The 20,361-nt window shown below is 32.0% G+C and overlaps 1 protein-coding gene across 1 annotated transcript in view; it reads left to right on the top strand.

Moving 5' to 3' along the window:
• LOC145295932 (succinyl-CoA:3-ketoacid coenzyme A transferase 1, mitochondrial-like) overlaps positions 1–20,361 on the top strand; it is an 87,853-nt gene that overhangs the window by 42,130 nt on the left and 25,362 nt on the right. The window contains exons 5-12 of the mRNA XM_080141815.1: positions 907–1,056; positions 1,826–1,932; positions 5,169–5,337; positions 7,646–7,760; positions 12,610–12,704; positions 14,125–14,246; positions 16,730–16,805; positions 19,083–19,172. Of these exons, the coding sequence (XP_079997941.1) occupies positions 907–1,056; positions 1,826–1,932; positions 5,169–5,337; positions 7,646–7,760; positions 12,610–12,704; positions 14,125–14,246; positions 16,730–16,805; positions 19,083–19,172 (924 nt within the window). The remainder of the gene's footprint in view (positions 1–906; positions 1,057–1,825; positions 1,933–5,168; positions 5,338–7,645; positions 7,761–12,609; positions 12,705–14,124; positions 14,247–16,729; positions 16,806–19,082; positions 19,173–20,361) is intronic.

Genomic DNA, 20,361 nt, shown 5'->3' with positions numbered 1-20,361 from the left:
TACCAATGCTTATTTAAGAAGCTCAATTACAGGGCAATATAGAGAATAAATGACAAAAACTATATTCCAAAATTCATGGTATTGATCATCTTATAATTTATTCCTTTAATTCAGTTGACTTATATTGTATAAGTCAACTGAATTAAAGGAATAAATTATAAGATGGTCAACATCATGAATTTGGAATATGTTTTTTTGTCATTTCTTCTCTCTCTTTCTCTCCTTATATATTTCTCCAAAACCTTTGGCCTCGATGGCGGGGAGACTAAAACTTGCTGCTATAGTTTCAAATGATCTGAAATAACAGCAAGGGAAGACTTGATTCCAAATATTTCTCATACGTTATGTCTCTCCTTTTTTGGAAAAAGGGTACGATTATGAATAACTTCAGTATCAAATTATCCTTATACACTGAAATTTACTTTATGTATGAAAACCAAAGAGGGGAGATATAACATGAGAAATATTTGGAATCATTGAAACCAGAGCAGAAAGTTTTTGTTTTGGCGGTCATCATAAGTGCATGCATGCAGTAGTACAATGCATAAAGTTCTAAATGAGAATTAGTTTTAAGTGACAGTATTCTGAAGGTTGAATAGTCAATTCTTACTGCATGCAATACTAAGAATATAATAAAACTTAAATATTTTTACTTGGTCATTCTACCTGAAAAAAATGAGAAGGGTCTATCTCTTATGTATGGATTATATAAAGAGTTCTCTTCAGAATTGCATACTGATTTCTGAGTTCAACAAGCAAAGGTTATATTAATTGTAATGTTGAACATTGTTAGAATAACATCCAAGTTGAGAACAGTAGTCTGAATGATCCAAATGATACAAATTATCTTCATCTCTAAAATTATGAAACATATTTTTAATGTTTAACATTATTCTTTTATTTTAGGGCACACTTGCTGAAAGGATCCGTGCTGGTGGAGCTGGCATCCCTGCTTTCTTTACGCCAACAGCTTATGGTACCCTGATTCATGAAGGGGGTGCACCCATTAAATACAATGCTGACGGCAGTGTGGCGATAGCCAGTCAAACAAGGGAGGTAAATCGTTCGATATTTTCACTCGATCTTTCTGTTCGTTTTCAAATAAAAATAGCATTCTGAGAAGGTCTGTAATTTTTTAGGAGCTGCATTGATACAATTTCTATCATCAGTTATCTTAGCTTATGTAGTATGCATGATAACAATATTTGAAGAATTTGTTTTTTTTAACAATCGGTAAATAAGATTTTTGAAAAATATTTTTTTACTCATTATTATTCCAATAAGAAACCTTTCTACATCTAAAACATTGAACATGATTTGCAACCATAACTCATCCGGATAATTTGTAATAATTTCCATTCATTAAAATGTATTTAGTATGTTTATAATCTTTGAAATATTTTCACTTACTAAAATACCCAAAATCTATAATTTTTTTTTTTTTTGCAGAGATATGATTCGAATTTATTTAGAATAAATTTGACTTTTTTGTCAAGATGAAGATTAAATAAAAAACCAACGATTGATCAATATTAGGTCCAATTATACTACAGAGACAATTGGAACATTACACCCAATGTTGGATAAAATCTATTTGTAGTATGTCCAAAATAAAATTGCATTTTACTTTTTAACATTAAATTGAACTTTTATTCCAAATTTTTACACAACCATTTTCTTTTTGACAATTATTCTTAAATCCTTAACGAGTATGTTTTGACCTTTTTTCTTTTAAATTTGTGTGATTATGTTTAACTTTCATATAACTAAATTTTTTCATTTTTTTTTTCTAAGCTGTATTTGTAAAATCTATTTTTCTTTTTAGAGTCGTCTTTTCAATGGAATTAATTATATAATGGAAGAAGCAATTACAGGAGATTATTCTCTTATCAAAGCTTGGAAAGCTGATAAAGCTGGTAATCTAGTTTTTAGGTAAATTTTCTTTTCCTTTTTTGGATGAAATTGTTTTTCATCAACACCAGAGGGGTTGATTTTGAAGTATTTAGAAACAAATTTGAGTTTCTTATCTAAGTGATCTCCCCTTGTAAGTAAAAATAATCAGAATTAGCTTATTTGCAGCTATCGTAATACGAGATTGAAACTGCCACTGTGAGATCATACAATCTAATATATATTCTCATGTAAAATGAATCAACTCCTCCAAGTTGATAAATACAAAAATGTGTTTAAGAAAGTGATACCTATTCTTTCATTTACTGGAACAAAGAAGTTAGCTCAGATAATAGGATGCCAGTCCATACTGATAAGTAGTGATTGATGTTTATGGTTTAAATCTCTGGATTGATGTACTTGTTTAGTCGCTGATTATTATAATGATGTATCTTAAAGAGATGTAATACATATGTGGATGACCAAATATGTGTGTGTGTGTGATTCCATGTCACATCATTCCAGAAAATGTCAAATGTCACCCATACCTTTCCGATTATATTCAAACTTTTTCCATTTGTTTATATTTTCAAAACTAGACAATCCCGAAAATTTGGGCTTCTAACTCCAAAGGCTGTGAAATCTCAACATTAGGAAATTCGATTTGTATGCATAAAATGAATTCTAAACTATCTACAACGTTAAAAAGATCTTTTGCACAAGAAATCCAAAATCACACTTTAAACCTGAAAATTAAGTATTTTGGAGTTATTATACATGTTTGCCTGAATTAATTTTTGCACATGGCTGCTAGGCATAAGTGTAGGTAATATGGGCTATATTTAATTTTTATGCAAAGTGTCAATAAAGACCTTGAAAATTCAGATACATTCAATTTATCCCCGAGTGGCTTCCGGGCCTTGATAAGTGGTGACTACGTTGTAAAAAAAAAAATAAATAAATAAAATTTTATGGAATTTTAACTATAGGCATTAGACAAGACATTGATTAAAAAAGTGATCAAATTATTTATATGTATTTTTGAAAATTTTAAATATTTCAGATTCACATTATATTTGGTCCATAGTTATTTGACACCAATTAAGCAAGGTTCCTTGAGTTTCAATTTCTTAAGATCTCTTAAATTTTAGACATTTTCTAAAATCAAAATCATGTAATTGTGTAATATAGATGGGGAGAATGGAATTATGCATGATCCTTTGTCATGGGACCACAAATATAATCTCTCCGTGGCCAGGTTATGTACACTGGTACATAAGATATGCACCAACCCTAATCCCAGTGGCTAAACTTTTTAATTCATCTAGTGATGGAACCCTAAAAATGTAACCAGACACTTCCTAGAAATTATCGCTCTGATGCCCAGAGTGAACAAAGGTGCACAACTCTACGTCTGTGTTACAACACCTTTAACATGTTGGTTGGCCTTGGTTATCGGGCGTTGTGATTTAGTTCTTCCTTCATAACATGTTTGCTTTGTGGTTTATACGCTGCCTCTCTGCAGCAATCTGGCCTTTCTAATTGGTGTTAACGGTGGAAAAACATGCATTTTCAAATCCACAGGCAATTAATAATGAACAAACATAGGGGATAATTTTCTTTAATAAAATGAATTATTTTCTTAAAATAAATTCACATACAGTTTGTGCAAAGAAAAGTTAAACACTTTGATGTTCTACATATTCAAGTAACAGATTAATCTCTTAGGTGCATGATTTTCAACCAAAATTAAAATTTTCCAAATAGTGTTTTTAAAACTCAAAATTAATTCTTAGTTTTCGTACATTCTTGGAGTGTGGACTTGCTTCTCTAATTGGTCAGAGATAAAAAGGTGCCGTCCTCACACAGGTCTTTTAGTTTTATAAAGCTGCTACCCCCCCCCAACTATCTGAGGTCACTCTCTCTTCTTTTCCTTGCTTTTCTTCTCCTTTTTCTTCTGAATTTCCTTTCCTCTTTTTTTCCTTTTCTTTCTCCCCAAATACTTTCCTCTCCATCCTCTTCTGAAATCTTTTCTTTCTCTTTCTCTCCAAAACAAATTAGTTATCGGCTAAACTATTTCTCCCAACCATAATCCAGCTAAACAAAACATGAGAATCTTTTTTCTGCTTTCTTAAACCTGACTATCGAAACTAAACCAACAAAGATAAACAAAGCTTGCTTAAAATTCCAGTTTGACATGAGGTATATGGTTGATTGCCGAGATTTCTAATGATGTTAACCAGGCTTTTTGTACCCAAGTGTTGTACTTTACTGAGATTCATTTTTGTCTTATATGTAGAATTTTGGGACATTTGGAATTCTTATTCAGTCTTAATGACACTTGACTCACCATGGTTGCTAGCAAAGGTAGCTTGATGTCGGCTACGATTAGAAATAATGTTAAAGCTGATTTTGATCCAAATTGTAATAAGCATTCTCGGCATTAAATTTATCACTTTATCTTGTAGCGGCATATAAAAGTAGGAATTAATTTTGCCTGTTATTTTACATGTTGAAGCGTGAAATTTTCTATGTCATTGTATGTTTCCGTTTTTCTTTTTAATATTTCTAAAAAACAAACACATAAAGGGTTGCTGCAAAGAAGGTGGACTCCCTCTACCATGCTAGAAAATTATTCACACTTGAGAGTATCCTCTATTTCTACAAAGCCAACATTTGTCCATGCATGGAATATTGTTGCCACATCCGGGCTGGTGCATCATCCACTAGTCTCTCACTCTTAGACAGTCCAAAAAAGAGGTTCCAATCTAATAGGTCCGGCACTATCAACCATATTCCAACGTCCGTCCCACCGCTGAAATGTTGCATCCCTGTTCTTATTTCACAAGTATTTTAATAGAATGAGCTTTAATGAACTCTAAGCACTTGTACCCCCTTGAGATAAATATCCCCCACCAACCTAATAAGCAGCAAAATCTCACCCCTTCACAGTATACATCCCTAGATACTGAAAAGCCTTCTACTCAAATAGTTTCTTCCCTAGAACTACTAGACTTTGGAATTCCTCCTGGTTCCCTAACTGTACTGACATGCAGAAGTTCAAGTGTAATGTGAACAGACATCTTGCTGCTCCAATCCCCTACATAGCGTCCCTGTAGATTTGGTCCCAAATAGTAGCCCCTTATGTCCAAGTATCACTGTGCTTTGTTTGGGGTGAAATAGCAGTAAAAAAAAATGTTGGATATTTCATCCAATTTAATTTCTTGCTGAAGTAAATGATCTTGCTGATAAAATGCAAAAATTCTTGTGTATTTCAGGAAAACTGCCCAAAACTTCAACCCACCGATGGGAAAGGCAGGTAAGATCACAATTGCAGAAGTTGAAGAAATTGTTGATGTTGGCACATTTGCTCCTGAAGATATTCACCTTCCGCATATTTTTGTACAAAGAGTCATCAAAGGAGAGAAATATGAAAAGCGGATTGAGGTGAGACAATAAGCAGTTTTTTCTTGTACATTTGCCTCAGTCTTATTTTTCAATATTTCAACCCAAATTAAACATTAAACTAAACTGATTCTTCGATAAAGGAAGGTGTGCAAATGGATGCATTCACATCTTTCATATTAGTATAAATATATATATAAATTTTTTTTTTCATTATTAACAAATGCTTTATTTCTTAACTAGAATAGTTATTCAGTATTGCCTTTCCAGCAGAGTTAAAAAGTTTGTTACATTTTTCTTATAAAACTTCTCTCTTTATTCCCGTTTTTGATTCATCTCCATCCTCCCCCTCCTTTTCACTGGCACTACCAGATCAGGCTGTCTGAAGATACTGGCTTCCTACCCTAAAATGCATCAAACATTGATGTTATTGTTTTTTGTTCCTTTCTCTCTGCAAAACTCAATCATGTTCTGCCAAAAAAAAAAAAAAAAAATTCCCTTACAAAACAACCAAACCAAACACCATGAATAAATATTTGAAGATATAAAGAACTTGAAGCATAAAAACTTTAACCAAAATAACTGGATTCGGCATTAAATAATCTCATAACGGTTGATGTACTAAAATAAAAAAAAAAAAAACAACCAAGCCAAATCTCTTTTCTCCATATCCATAGGTTGATTCTTTCACAGCGCAGGCAGATAATTCCATTTCTATTCGGAGAGTTTGCTCAAGGGCATTCTTCTTTCTCCCTCCTCTTTCTCTTCCCTTGAGGTCCACATGTTGGTTGGTCTCAAAGGTTGCTGTGCCTTTAGTAATAACTTGCCTCTAGGTTTGCCTGTTCTTGGCCTGTATCTCCCATGTGTATGTATTGATGCTACACTTGGTTCAGTTTGCTTTTTAGAAAATCCTTGTATCGCTTCCTCTGGCCTCCTCGACTGTGTTTTCCTTCTTTTAGCTGCCCATAGAGAAGTTGTTTCAGCAAATGTTGGAAATCCAACATCCTGACTACGTGGCCTGGCCATCTCAGCTGGTTATTACGATGGCTGTGATGCTGGTGGTGTTGGCCTCCTTGAGGATGCTGAGGCTTGTGTGATAGTCCTCTCAGGAGATGTTCAGAATGCTCTGTCAGCTTTTCATCATATTTGTAACAGCCATGGTTAAGAATAACCTTACTCCAGGACTCAATATAGGATAAATGGGTGAGCTTTCAATCTATTCAAACTACATAACTTGAAATGCAATGAGTTTTCTTTGGAAGGCATTTTCTTTGTTAAAGACAAATTGTTTTTTTTAAGATCAAATGCTCTTCCTGATGTCAACCTAGTGTGGTGATGGAGACCAGTGCTTTTATCAAGAAACTATTTGATTACCTACTAAGATGAAACCGTGCTTAACCAACTCCTGATCATGACTGACAGAGTGAGAACAATTTTCCTCCTTGGATGAAATAAAGGGTATAATTCAAAATTCTATATTGCCTCCTGAGTTCGACAAAGATTTCTTAGTTTGAAAAGATGCATCTAATAGATTGGTGGTGACACTGGTCAAAATATTGTAAAATTATCGACCAAGATGAGGATAGTAGTTCAAATAACTGTTATTTCTACTTGTTTTTATCACGTTGATATATTCCATTAAGTTCAGATTTTTAAAAAATATCTTATCTGTAAGCTGCTAATATTGTCCATGCAATCTATTCATTTTATCATTCTCCTGGATAATAATTGCAGAAGCAAGATTGTCTTAAATCGCAGAGAAATTCACCAGCCAAGGAAAACTTGGAAGCAAGTAATTCGACGAGACTAGTAAAATTTGGGGAAAGTTTACCCACTGCACCATGCGAACTGGAGAGTGAACTTGTGTAACATCAAAAAAGCTACACCCACTATCAACAATTTCCTTACTATCTGTATCTAAATCTAAACGCAGATTCCATGAACAAAGCTTATTTCTAAGAACTGGGCACCTGTAGAACTCTGTTCTGCTGTCTTGCTTTCCAGCTGACTACAATATGGTCTTCAAGTCGGATGTAAATAAGTTCTTGTTGAGTCATCTCCTTAAATAATCAAATTATACCTAATTTCTACCACTAACAATTACTACGCTGTTGTCCTCAGTGACCACCATACATTCATTAACCTTTATCCATGAGTGGTCTTGATAAGTGGTGACTTCCTTGTAAAAAAAAAAAAAAAGGTCTGAATCCTGGTCAAGGAAACAAATAAATAGAAGAAAAAAGATACAGATTTTTAAAAGTGAAAAAGAAAAATCTTTTAAAGGCTTGAATTTTTCTTCAAATCATTCACTATTTCTCGCTTATATTTGTTAAAATTTTTTTTCTTACAGCGTCTTCGATTGCAGAAAACAGAAGAGACAGAAGCTAAGCCATTAAGTGCAGCTGCTAAACTTAGAGAGCGGATTATTCGTCGAGTGGCAGTAGAATTCACAGATGGAATGTATGGTATCCTTTTTATTGACTTACGAAAAGGTTCCGATACTTCACAGTTCGTAAGACATGTAACAGATGATAGCACTTGACGAAAAGATATTTGTTTTTCCTGAACTCTAGTACTATTGATTATTTTTTTTTTTTTTATCATTATATGATTACCCCAACCTGTTCTTGGGATTCTACAGAAAAATGATTAATAGGAAATGCATTTCAGTGTGCGAGAGCTTTTGCATACAGCGATTTTATTTTTATTTAATTTTTTTTTCATCACAGTGAGGTCTATGGACATGTCCTGTAGTTTGCAGTAGGAGCAGAAAACTGTTTCACACTGAAGATGTTGCTGTTTCTGTTGGAGCTGCTGCAATTGCCATCAGATTACCACTTGTGTATGTCCAATCTAGAGTTCTCCTATTTAGGAGCTGAATTTCTCTACATTTTAAACTGACTTTTTGTCTAAGTTTTCTCTTGTGGGGAGGCAAGAAAATAGAAACTGAACCTTTAACCATTTATGCAGCTCTCAATTTTAGTTTATCATTGTTTTAGGAAAGAAAATAATACAGTAAAAAAAATACCTGAATGGACTGTTAAGACTTGTAAAGAAATGGAGAATAATTATGGAAAATACATGGTATTACACAGACACTATTGCAAAGCATATGCAAGTTTACAAAAATCAGTTTAGTGAATTAGTACTTTAAGAGGAGCAGTATAAAATGAGTACGTTTCTCTAACTTTGCTTTCGTAGGGAGACAAGCAAATCCTCTTTGGATATACTTTGTTCTGTAACGTTTGAAATCCATTTGATCCTATATATGTACTTCTAGCATGAAAACGTTATTGAGTAAAACAGTCTCTTTCAATTGGTGTGAGAGGAAGCGAGAAAGCAAATAACAAGTCAGACAGTTAGATATTTTCCTGTCATCCAGTGAGGTTATTTTAGAGATCATCAGAGATAATTTATATATGAAAAATTCAATTACTGATATAATTTTATTTCATATGAATTTTTAGAAATATATCTTGATAAATAGTGCATGCACAGCGAAAGCATTTTTGTTATCTTTTTTTATTGTACATTAGGTTATATATATTTCTCTGTAACTTGAGAACTCTGGTAGAGTAAATGCTAATTTTCACTTAACTTAATACTCCTCTGCAAACAGAATTGAGTACTTTTGGTTATCTGTATCCTAAAAAATATAAAAGAGTGTCTTATTTTAAATACCCACATACACACACACACACACACACACATATTTATATGAGATAAAAACATTTGTTTTTCTATGTAGTGTTAAGCCTTGTTTCAGAAGGTATCAAGCACTGTATGCAGATCGAAATCTGAATTGTTCAATGCGGCAAACTCTTACAGCTGCCAGTATATATATATATATATATATATATATATATATATATATATATATATATATATATAAAAAGACTAAGGGTTGTATCTTGTCCAGTGGTATAAGCGCACCCCCAGACACAAACCTGGGAATTTCCATCTCCTGGCACACACATATATATATATATATATATATACACACACACAACTTGTTCTTAAAGTGAAGTAATGGTTTACCCATATTCTGCTGTCCACTGTTGAGCTCGTCGTACATCACCAAAATAAGTGATGTATGGCGAACTCAACAGTGGAAAGCGAAATGTGGGTAAACCTTTTGCTTCGCTTTAAGGACAAGTTGAAAAAGAATTTGACATGTGCAAATATTCCTTTATGTGATGAATGAATTGCATCTCAACAAAATGAATGGAGATCTGCCTGTCAGAGGGGCATCAGGCAGTTCTCTGAAACTGAAATTAACCAACTGCGCGTTAGACGTGACAGAACCAAAGCATCTGCAAGTATCCCAGCCGATCATATGTGCAATCTTTTTCTTGCCTGTGAGCATGTTTTCAGATCTTTTGCAGGACTTGGATGCCATTTACGATTGAGTAGATGTAAGCATGCTACATCGAATTAAACATGTTTAAGTTGTCGACCTCATACGTCGAAAATGACTGGAAAGTTGATGATATATATATGTATATTAAAAAGCTGGGAGATAAACGTTATATCTAACTTTATTTTATCATCATATCAATAAGGACAAGAATGAGAAAATTTAGGGGGTTAAAGCACTTCAAAATGTAATAATCATTTTTAACATTGCTGCAATCAATTTATGACACAAAGTATTGTCTTGGCGAAAGTACGTTTTTTTTCGTTACAAGGCCATTTTTTGATATTTCTTCTTTAAAACACATCAATAATCCGATATAATAGTTGCTTTTAATGAACCGTCCTTTCTCAAAATATTCAACAAAATACCATGAGCATCTCAAAATATGGAGACCATAATCTTTATAATATATTTTCTGGCTTTCACCTGCTGCTGTTGACTCAGCTGATTGGATTATGGAGTGAAGTGAGTGATCTGTGTTTCACCCATTCTCACATGTTGATGTAAAAACTTTTTTTATTGCATGGAAACGATTTAAAACAATGCTCTGAATTATTGACGCACTGTTGTTTTTAATTGACTTTGAAGGAAACATGGCACCCATTTTGAACACAGCTTTTCCATCGACAAATGTTAATACAAAATGGTGAATACATTGTCCTCTGATAACTTTGACTTCTCTGCAATTTCACACAACTTCAATTTATGATTGTGGACCTTTTTGATGGTTTTCACTTACTGAATTTAAGTGATCTGAGAATTCGGCAACATTTGTGTCAGAATATTTGTGTTTGAAAGTTAGCATGTTGCCACTTACTCTGCTCTGTCAGTGGGTAACACTTATCAAGCCATTGTCTTGCTTCAACAGTATTTTTCCCATCAGAAAGAAATGTTTTATCAACACATGAAATTCATATTTTTTCATTATTTTGAAAATTTGATACAATAGCTTCACTTAAATTATTGGTTCCCCAATAAGGGAGGGATCGGACCCAGTAATTCACTCCTATTTGCCCATTCGCACTTTTCTAAATAACCACACCTTGTCTGAAAAAATGTTTGCACAAACATTAGTCATGGTGAAAGTAAATTTTTATCAGAATGGATTTTTTGGGATAATTCTGGTTGTCCACCCCTCCCCCCACTCCCCAAGGCCATTATAGGGGTAGAATTGCCCCCAAATCATTCGTTTGTTCACACTTCTCAATAACCACTCCTCAAAATTGTTTTGAAATTTTGCACAAACATTAGTCATAAGTAAATTTTTCACTCCTAGAGTGGGATCCTGCATGCTCGGTTTATTAATTTGTAAACTGAATCAGATTTGGCTTAAATTTTTAGATGTGCCATTTGAAGGTTAGTACTTTATTAAAAAAATCATGAATTTTTTTTTATTAATGTCATCATTTATATGCCAGACCTGGGATTAAATGTCTTGTATATTATGATTGCTTCATAAAAATTTTATTACATAAATTTTTATGACATAATAAATCTAACATTGTATATATATATATATATGTAATAATAATAGATTTATTATGCCATAAAAATGTTAACATTTTTTATATATGTAATAATAACATTTTTATGGCATAATAAATCTGACATTTATAAAATGTTATTAAATTTGATACAATGTAATTAATAGAAGAAAACTCTTATATTCTTCAGAATTTAAAAATGTAATTGAATTATTCATATCACTATTCTACTCTTGTTTCTATTCACAATGCTTTGGATGTCTTAACTTCCAGCAATGTTTCAGGTTTCTCTATTCAAACATGAACATCCTCAAGTCACTCAAAAGCCTGCATTATAAATTTCTAACTGAAGTTTTTATTTCATCCACTATTGTTATTGTTTTCTTTCCATCAGCCGTGAACAAGTAAACGTGTTAATTTTTCTGTTATCCTTAGTTATCACCCTTTGTGGGAGTAATGATTTAGCCTTCAACTCCAGAACTGATTGTTCAATCCTTACTACAAGCAAATAAATAACATAAAGTTAAAACTTATTCTTGATGATTGCTGACAGAATGAGAACAATCTATCCTAGTGAATTAAATAAAAGGTTTTATTTTGAAATTCCATACACGTTCCTCAATTTAGAAAGATTCAGCTTAAGAATGTTGGACCCTACAGCATCCGAAATATGAATATTTATTAATTTTTCTAATTTTATACTAATGATCCACTTGTTGCGAATTTCAGTGAAAAGAGAAAAGGAACTGGAACAAATATTTAAAGGAGGATAGGAACACGCGCGTGACGAGTATAAAGAGAAGTATATTTTATTTGGGACAGGAAGAGGAAAAGGGACTATGGGATTACAACGTAAAAGAGGAGTAATCATAAAAGGGTTTGTAATAAGAGTTATCATACTTACTCTCAACACCACTATTTACAAGGCCAAAAACGACTAAAGATAAAAATGTTAATGAGATTGTTTATTTGATAATGAATCAGCACTTACTAAGGTTAAAAGCCTCTCAAAGAAAAGATTTAATGAAATTATCTGTTAGCTAATGAACAAGAACATGAGAGGATTGAAACGATTGAAGAAAATAAACAAAGTTTGATTAATTAAGGGACAGCTGAACAAGTATTTGTTAACATTGGGCTTTAAGATAACCATATTGCATTTTGCAAAGAAATAGTTTTGTGGTAGTCTGTTCTACAAATGGAAAGTTCTTGGAAAGAAACTGGTTCAGTTTTAGGCACACAATGGATGAACAAAAAAAATGATAATAAAGCAAGTTCATGTTGTAAATGCTTAACGAGAACATATCAGAGATTAGAGCTCAGTCCGTTGAATTTTTGATAGAGTAGAAAATATGGAATATATGAGCATGAAATAATGATTGTATTTTGTATTCCCTTAACTTTTGTCTTCAGTCAACCTGGGTATTGGAATGCCGATGTTGGCGAGTAACTTCATCAGACCTGACTTAACAGTTCACATGCAAAGTGAAAATGGAATTTTGGGTTTGGTAATAATTCTGTGCCTTTTTTATTTGCTTCTTTTATTGTATTTTTTTATGGCTGTTTCAAACATTTCTTAACCTTTTCACTACTGGAATATTATTTTTTAAAAATTCAAAACATTTTATTTTTTTAGAATATGTCTCAATTGTTTATAAAAACATAAAAAAAATCTGAAGATTGGATACGATGCTGCGTTTATAAACACATTTCACACAACTTTCTAAAAATTGAGTTTCTTTATTTGTTGTCTGAAAAATCTCGAAAGAAGGTTCTTTCTCAGTTTGTTGCTTGTAGCAATCAGAATTGTGAAATCTCAAGGACTTCAAAAGATTCCAAGTTGAACTTGTAAAAATGCTAGAAGTCAGACTTTTTTGAATATTGGAAGACTTTAGAGTCTATAGCATTTTTGTAATTCTGGGAATTGCAGTCGAACCTTATATTTTCCATTATAATTTGCACTTTTGCAGGGTTTTATTCTTGACTCCTAGAATTTCAAGACCTAGTGTTCGCATACAAAATTTTAAATGGTTTGGCTCTGAACACAAATGAATAGTCATTGTATGTGTATTGTTATCCTAATTCCTTGGATTTGTAGTTTTGGGTTTCATATGTCCTTGCTTGGCAAGCACGCACAGACTCACATCGGATAACAGATTCTGACATTGACTGCTACTGCATTTTCACTGTCGCTCTGGGTAGTCTTTCACCATGACATTACCATCACTCCAGTCATATTGAGGACAGGTGGGACTATAAGGGAGGTGCATGATCTTTATGGTATGTTGATTGGAAAAGATTCTCTCAACATAATATTAAGTAGGGTAGTGAAAATTTGCTGGCTGGCAGTTTAAATGACTTTAGGGGAAAGTTTTTGTTGTCCATTCATCTTTGTCAACAATTCTGATCAGAAATACCAATCGAATAGAATTTTTTCACAACTGCAAACATACATTCGTCATTGATCTCACATATCGATTTTCTATGACTTTTAATCTCTCAAGCCATGTATTCTTTGGCTTGTCCTTGAATTTCTTCACAAATATCTAATATGTATTTTTTTCACAATTTTTCTTGCTTTTATTAATAGAAATTATTAAATGTATTCAATAAATATATAATTAAACATTTAACAAAGCATTTAAATTTAAAAGTTTTGTAACATTTAGAAAAATATTTCTTTTTATTTAAATTGTATCGATTTATTTCTTAAACCGTGGATCTTGCCATAAAAATTCTCGGTTAAGTATTCTTCAAATCAGTAAAATGAATGTCACTTTTTTAATATATTTATTTAAAATTTTGGGACAACATGTTTTTAGAAAAATTCATTTTAAAGTGGGTAATATCAGAATGTTTAACATTTAGCAATGTCAACTTTATCACCAATCATCATCTTTGGTTTATCTATTTTTTTTTTTTGCCTAGGGTCCCTTTCCCCGTCCGGGTGAAGAAGATGCTGATCTAATCAATGCGGGTAAAGAAACAGTCACTAACATTCCTGGAAGTTCTTTCTTTTCAAGCGATGACTCTTTCGCCATGATTAGGGGGTGAGACAAACTTTATGCAATTTCTTATATGTTGTAACTGTTTTTAAAGTAAATTTTCATTTTAATGGACACTTAACCTTTTATGTTGTTTCTCCTTGTGTTTTTAAATGTTTCTGGTTGATTATCTCTAGTATTTCTAAGCTAGGTATTCTGAATATTTTTTATAATCATGTATATTCTATCATTGAAATTAAATTTATTTGATGTTTTATTGCTGATAATTACTCATATGAATCCCAAATACTTTTCGTTCTTTCTAAGAAGTCTTTCTCTATTTTTTCTATGTCTATTTCTAAATACAAGTCGCTATTAAAAAATGTTAACAATCATGGTGTGTTCTAATTATTATTTTAAAAACATAAAACCTTTTTCATCAGTTTATTTGAGGCCTTCAAAATTATATGGTACTAACTTGTTTTCCCTACATATGACGTTTGGCACTGTATCATTCTGTGGCATTATTTATACATTTTGTACAAAATTTTTAACTTAAACATGAGAAAAAGATAACTTTGTTTTTTTAAATAATTTTATTTGAAAGTAAAATTTTACTTTACAAAAAATGTAAGTGGAACCGATTTGGGAATAATTAAGAATAAAACTAATAAACTTTAATTTTATTTTGTTACAATTATGTATACATATATCTGTATGTAATATCTATACCAAGAATGCTTAGCATAATAATAAATGCAAGATAAATTTCAAATCCATATAACTTCAAAAATAATAATTTTATAAATAATATTTTGAAATTCACTTAATCAAATATGAAAGGAATAATTATGTCATTAATATCATATTTCTTGTTTTGAACATGTAATTAAAAATATATCAAATGGAAGATGTTAATTTTTTTTATGGTTTTATGTTTTTATACAGGTTGACCTTTTTTTTATTGAATACTATTTTCTTTGAGTTATCACATGATATAATACAACTGATCATGACTGAAATTCCTACAGCTATGTACCTTAAAAACAGAGCTATTAAGCCTGACATAGTGATATTGGACAAGGGGAAAGAAGCAACCTTACTAGAAGTTAGTCTTCCTACTGATGCTGGGTTAAACAGCTGAGAGGGTAAAGATAAAATACCAACGTCTTATGTATGACATGAAAAGAAACTGGAATCTTAGGAAGATCTATATCATTTCAGTAATTATAGAAGCAATCAAACTTATGAAAAAAAATTTCAAAAACTTCCTGGCAAATATACCTGGTGAACCAAGTGCAAGAGAGATTCAAACATTTGCACTTAAAGAAACTGTTAAGATCTTAAAAAAGGATCTCTTTATTGAAATATGAGATAATGTGTGAATGTCTGGCATCCAGTAGGATGCCTCATCCCCAGCTTGAACAAGCTAATAAGAAAATTGAAAAATATGTGCAATTTGAATAAAAATCCGATCCCACTCCAGGAGATTCATTTTTCAACATAACACCTCACCACTGTATTAAAAGAGGAAAATATAAGCTTGTGATTCCTCCAATACTGGATAAATGTTAATGACAGTAATAATAGTATTAATAATGATATTAATCATACAAAGTGTAATGTAATTGTAGAATTAAAAACAATTGTCCAACCTATCCTGCCTTGACAGAGTACAAAATAGACTTCGTGTCTTAGTAGGGGATGTCCTTTTCTCTTTCTTGCAACCTCTCTCCCACAGAATAAACGTTGCGAGCCTGTCTTTGTTTTATTATTTCCATGGCAAGTGCTCGTCTGAGTCCAATCTCTGATCCCCCCTCGCCAATCTTTCATGAAAAACACCTGTCTAGCTGAAACGACTGTCAATAATTTTTCCCATTCTTTATCTGTGCCAAATTCAAAACATAGATTCCATAAACAAACCTTCTCTCTTAGAAGTGCACACCTGTGGAACTCTCTTCCGTTTGCCTGTTTTCCACCTGACTACAACTTAGATGTCTTCAAGTCCAACATAAACAAATTCCTGATAAACCGCTCCCATAATTAAGACACTTTATCAAATCTCCATTACCAACGATTACTACAATATTTTCCCATACACACAATAACCCTTATCCCTGAGTGGCTTCCGGGCCTTAATAAGTGGTGACTACCATGTAAAAAAAAAAAAATTATACAACTCCAAAATATTTATAGGAGTCAATAAGATGGCCTATTAATTTTATTGCAAAATTTTCTGAAGAATATATTCTTTTATTAAATTATTTTTCCTTAAAATGTAAATATGTTCTTAAAAGAAATGAAGAGAAAAAGCATAGACGATGAGACTTGTAGTGGCCAATGAGCAAAACTAAAATCAACTTAACAAAAAAACAGTGTTCAATGTTGGGTACATAAAGGAATTGGATTCATTATACTTGAAAGGTTTTATTTCATATGAACACTTTTGTATTTAAATAAACAAGTTATTTTTTTTTAATGACTATTTACATTTTAATGCTGATTAAACAATATTCTGCAGTAAAACTTTTTTTTTTCTGTTTTTCTAGAGGTCACATTGGTCTGACAGTGCTTGGTGCCATGCAGGTGTCACAGTTTGGAGATTTAGCAAATTGGATGATTCCGGTAAGCGCACAAGCAAAAGAACCCATAAATTTAGTCACAGATGATTGAAGCAAAAGTAACTGTTCTCTGAAAAAGTTTTTTTTTCTTTTGTTTTGTTCCACTTTATCTTTGCTTTGGTCTCGTATTCCTGTTTTTGATATATTGTATAAGAAGCAAAGTTTGCTTTAGGGCTTTGGGTGTCTCCATCTTAAACTTTGATATGGAGTCTGTGCTATTAAATATGAAATTTAAACTTTCCAAACATGAGGGGCACAAACCCTAAAAGTTTCAGCGAGGGGAAAGTCATTCCTTTTATAAATTACTAATATTTATGTGCAGAAATGATTCCATAAGACTTTACATAAATTGTCAGAAATAATCTACTAATTTGACTTATGAAGGGTAGCTCATACTGCTTGTAAATAGTAACTATTATGGACAATAAAATACTCCTACACAAATTTTCATGAGGAGAAATATATTTGCTCCACTCTGCATATCAAGATGTTAATGATAAATGCTAGATGCAAATATCTACTAGACCTAAACAGAATATTTAACTCATGAGATTTCAATTATTTAGATGAATTTTTGATTTTGTTTATATTAGCTTTTGCTCTGCTCTGACAAATTTCTTGAAATTTATGATGGAAGGATTGTATAGTCTGCAAATCAACAGTGATGCTTAGAAATGAACTTTCTATTAATTATGGTTCTGAATGTTTTAGATTGTATTGTTTGGATTCTTCAAATTACTGTTCAGTGTTATTTGCACAACGTTATTTAGGACTTTTATATAGTCATGGTTGATGGCATGAGAGCATGCTACACCCACAGATTAAATAAAGAGTTCTGTTCAAAATTTTGTGCAGATGTTCAAATTCGATATGAATTTTCAAGTTCAACAGAAAAATTCTCAAGTTCGACATGATACACCTGAAGGTCAGATGTTACATCAATTGAAATGTGCAAGTAATACTCAAGATGAGAACAATAGTCCGAAGAATTCAAATACTAAAGTGATGACACCACACACATTGCCATGATTTTTCATAAGTTGGAATTCTTTACTTATGATAAATGGAAATTGAATGTGAACTTGGGCAAATACAAAATATTTTCCTCTTCTCCAGATTTTTCAAAAGAGAACAAAATGATGAAAAAAAAAGTTTTTGTTTATTGCTTTAATGATGCCAGGATCTTCATCTGACATTAATGGAAGAATAAGAATAGCAAGGTCTGCATTTGGACTTATAAAAGAAAATATATGGAGCAAGAAAGACATCAATATCTCTGCAGTTAACAATTTACAATGCATTAATAGTTCCTATTCTATATTCAAGTGAAACATGGATTATATTAGCAGAGCATGAGAGGGAACTGAATGTTTTTGAAATGAAATGTTGAATTAACAGTGCTCATTAAGATAAGTTGACAGATTGATTATTTTAAATATGTCGTTTTAAGCAAAAACAATATTATGTACTTAATTATTGTGCCGAAAATAGAAATATATCCAAAAATAATGAAAAATCAAGTAAAAAGTTATTCATAGTTAAGTCATTTTTACAGAAAATTTGGTAAAATCGCATATTTCTTCTACGTTGTAAAGTAGACAGTAGAAATCTAAACGCAGGGGACATAACTCTGAAAGGAATATTTGTATAGTGATGGATTTTTTTTTGTACTAAAAACGTAATAATTGTTATATTTGATGAATTTTCATAATTTTGGGATATATTACTATTTCTGACATTACAATTAAGTATGTGGTATTGCTTTTGCTTAAAACAATATATTTAAAACAGTTATGTCAGCTATATCTTAACGAACACCAAATTATCCTTAGAGTAACTTTTTAGGAAAAACAAAGTATTCAAGACATTAGAAATAAGATTAACAGATTTACAAAGATGTTATTTGAAAAAAGATATTAGCATGTTTTCTGGCTACCAGACTCCAGCTATGTAAAGAAAACAAAGATTTCATTTTAGAAATACCAAAAAGATGATTAGCAAAGAGATGAATCATTCAGATGTGGATTGAGATGGACACATTGCTCTTGACTCCTGAAAATTTGGCTGAAGACTGTGATAAATGGCAGAATTTTGTTCTCAATTATGTATGGAAGCCCTTTAAAGTATGCACATAAGTAAAGTCAAGACAAGTACTGATTTTTTTTTTTTTTTTTTTTTTTTTTCTAGTCGACTGAAGAAAATTTCTAATAGAATTTTCAACGCTTTCGCTTTCATTTGCATTTGCCTAAACACTGAACTGTTAACTAAATTTTCATTTCAGGGTAAAATGGTAAAAGGCATGGGTGGTGCCATGGATTTGGTCTCAAGCAAAAATACCAAAGTCATCGTCACAATGGAACATAATGCAAAGGTACCTCCAAAATATTCCATCTTTTTCTTTTCTATTAGTATAAGATTTCAAGACTAACTTTTTTATCTGGTAGAAAGAGAATATAGTAAACAAAAAAGTGATGGTTCTAGCGGATGCAGGAAAGGGTGATAATTTTAACAATAAATATTTGTGAATGTTGAATGTAGAAGCGGGAATAAAAATTGCTATTTAATTGAATTTCAGGTCAAATAATTTTATTTTTTAATTAAAATTTTTTTAAAAAATTTCTAAATAACATTGCTATCCGTTCCCCATAAATAATTGGCTAATCAGAATTATCACGGTTGTAAGAAATAAGCTATAATGCATAGAAGTATTACAAAAAAACTGGCTTTACTTTGTATACAAGATTACAACTTTTATACTTGTATAAGCATATTGACAAACCTGCAGGTGAATCATCAATAATTATAATTTTGAATGATTGCAAATATTGATTTAAACATGATGGCTGTGTCAAAAATGTGAAGTGTAAGCATTCACCAAAAAGTACATTCCTTTTTGTTTTTCAGTAGGAAGCCAAACATCAAGCTTAGAAACATAGCAATTTATGCACTTTATTTTCCATGCTCAAATTTGAAATCTTGAGAATGTCTGTGATTTGTCTAGTTGTCAAATGGCAATTTTGTTTAACTATGGCTTTCTCTTGATCATTGTCATTCATCTTTAGCCAGCCAAAGCAAGGAACATCTCTTGCTGAAAAATTTCCCTTTTGAAATCGAGCAAACCATTTCTGGCACACCTGTTATGTAACAACATTCTACTGTGACGGTACCACGAGCCTGTTTCTTGACGAGAACCTCCCTGTACGGTACCAAGGTTGGAGTTCTCAGAGAAAATCCCAAGGCCGGGCACGCGTTTTAAGAAAAGAAAAGTTTGACGGGTACCGACTGCAAATTATGCGGTCTCTATGGTACAGAGTCCAGGTTCAGACCAGAATCATCGTGGAATATACTCGAGGCATTCACGGGCGGCAATATAAGGCAAACAAAAGAGACACAAGTCGACACGGGTATGAGAGTTATTAAATCAACAATTTATTTAAACAAATTGAACCGGGTAAAATGTAACTACGAAAACAGAACATGCAACTGAAATCATAACTGAAATAACATGAAAAAAAAAAGAATATATACATGCAGACAATGATTTGGGACAAGGAGAGGGG

The sequence above is a fragment of the Euprymna scolopes genome, chromosome 16, assembly GCF_053919585.1.
Source record: "Euprymna scolopes isolate OS-2025 chromosome 16, ASM5391958v1, whole genome shotgun sequence".
NCBI lineage: Eukaryota > Metazoa > Mollusca > Cephalopoda > Sepiida > Sepiolidae > Euprymna > Euprymna scolopes.
Note: the sequence above shows the minus strand (reverse complement) of the source record. Positions and strands in the feature narration are given on the sequence as shown.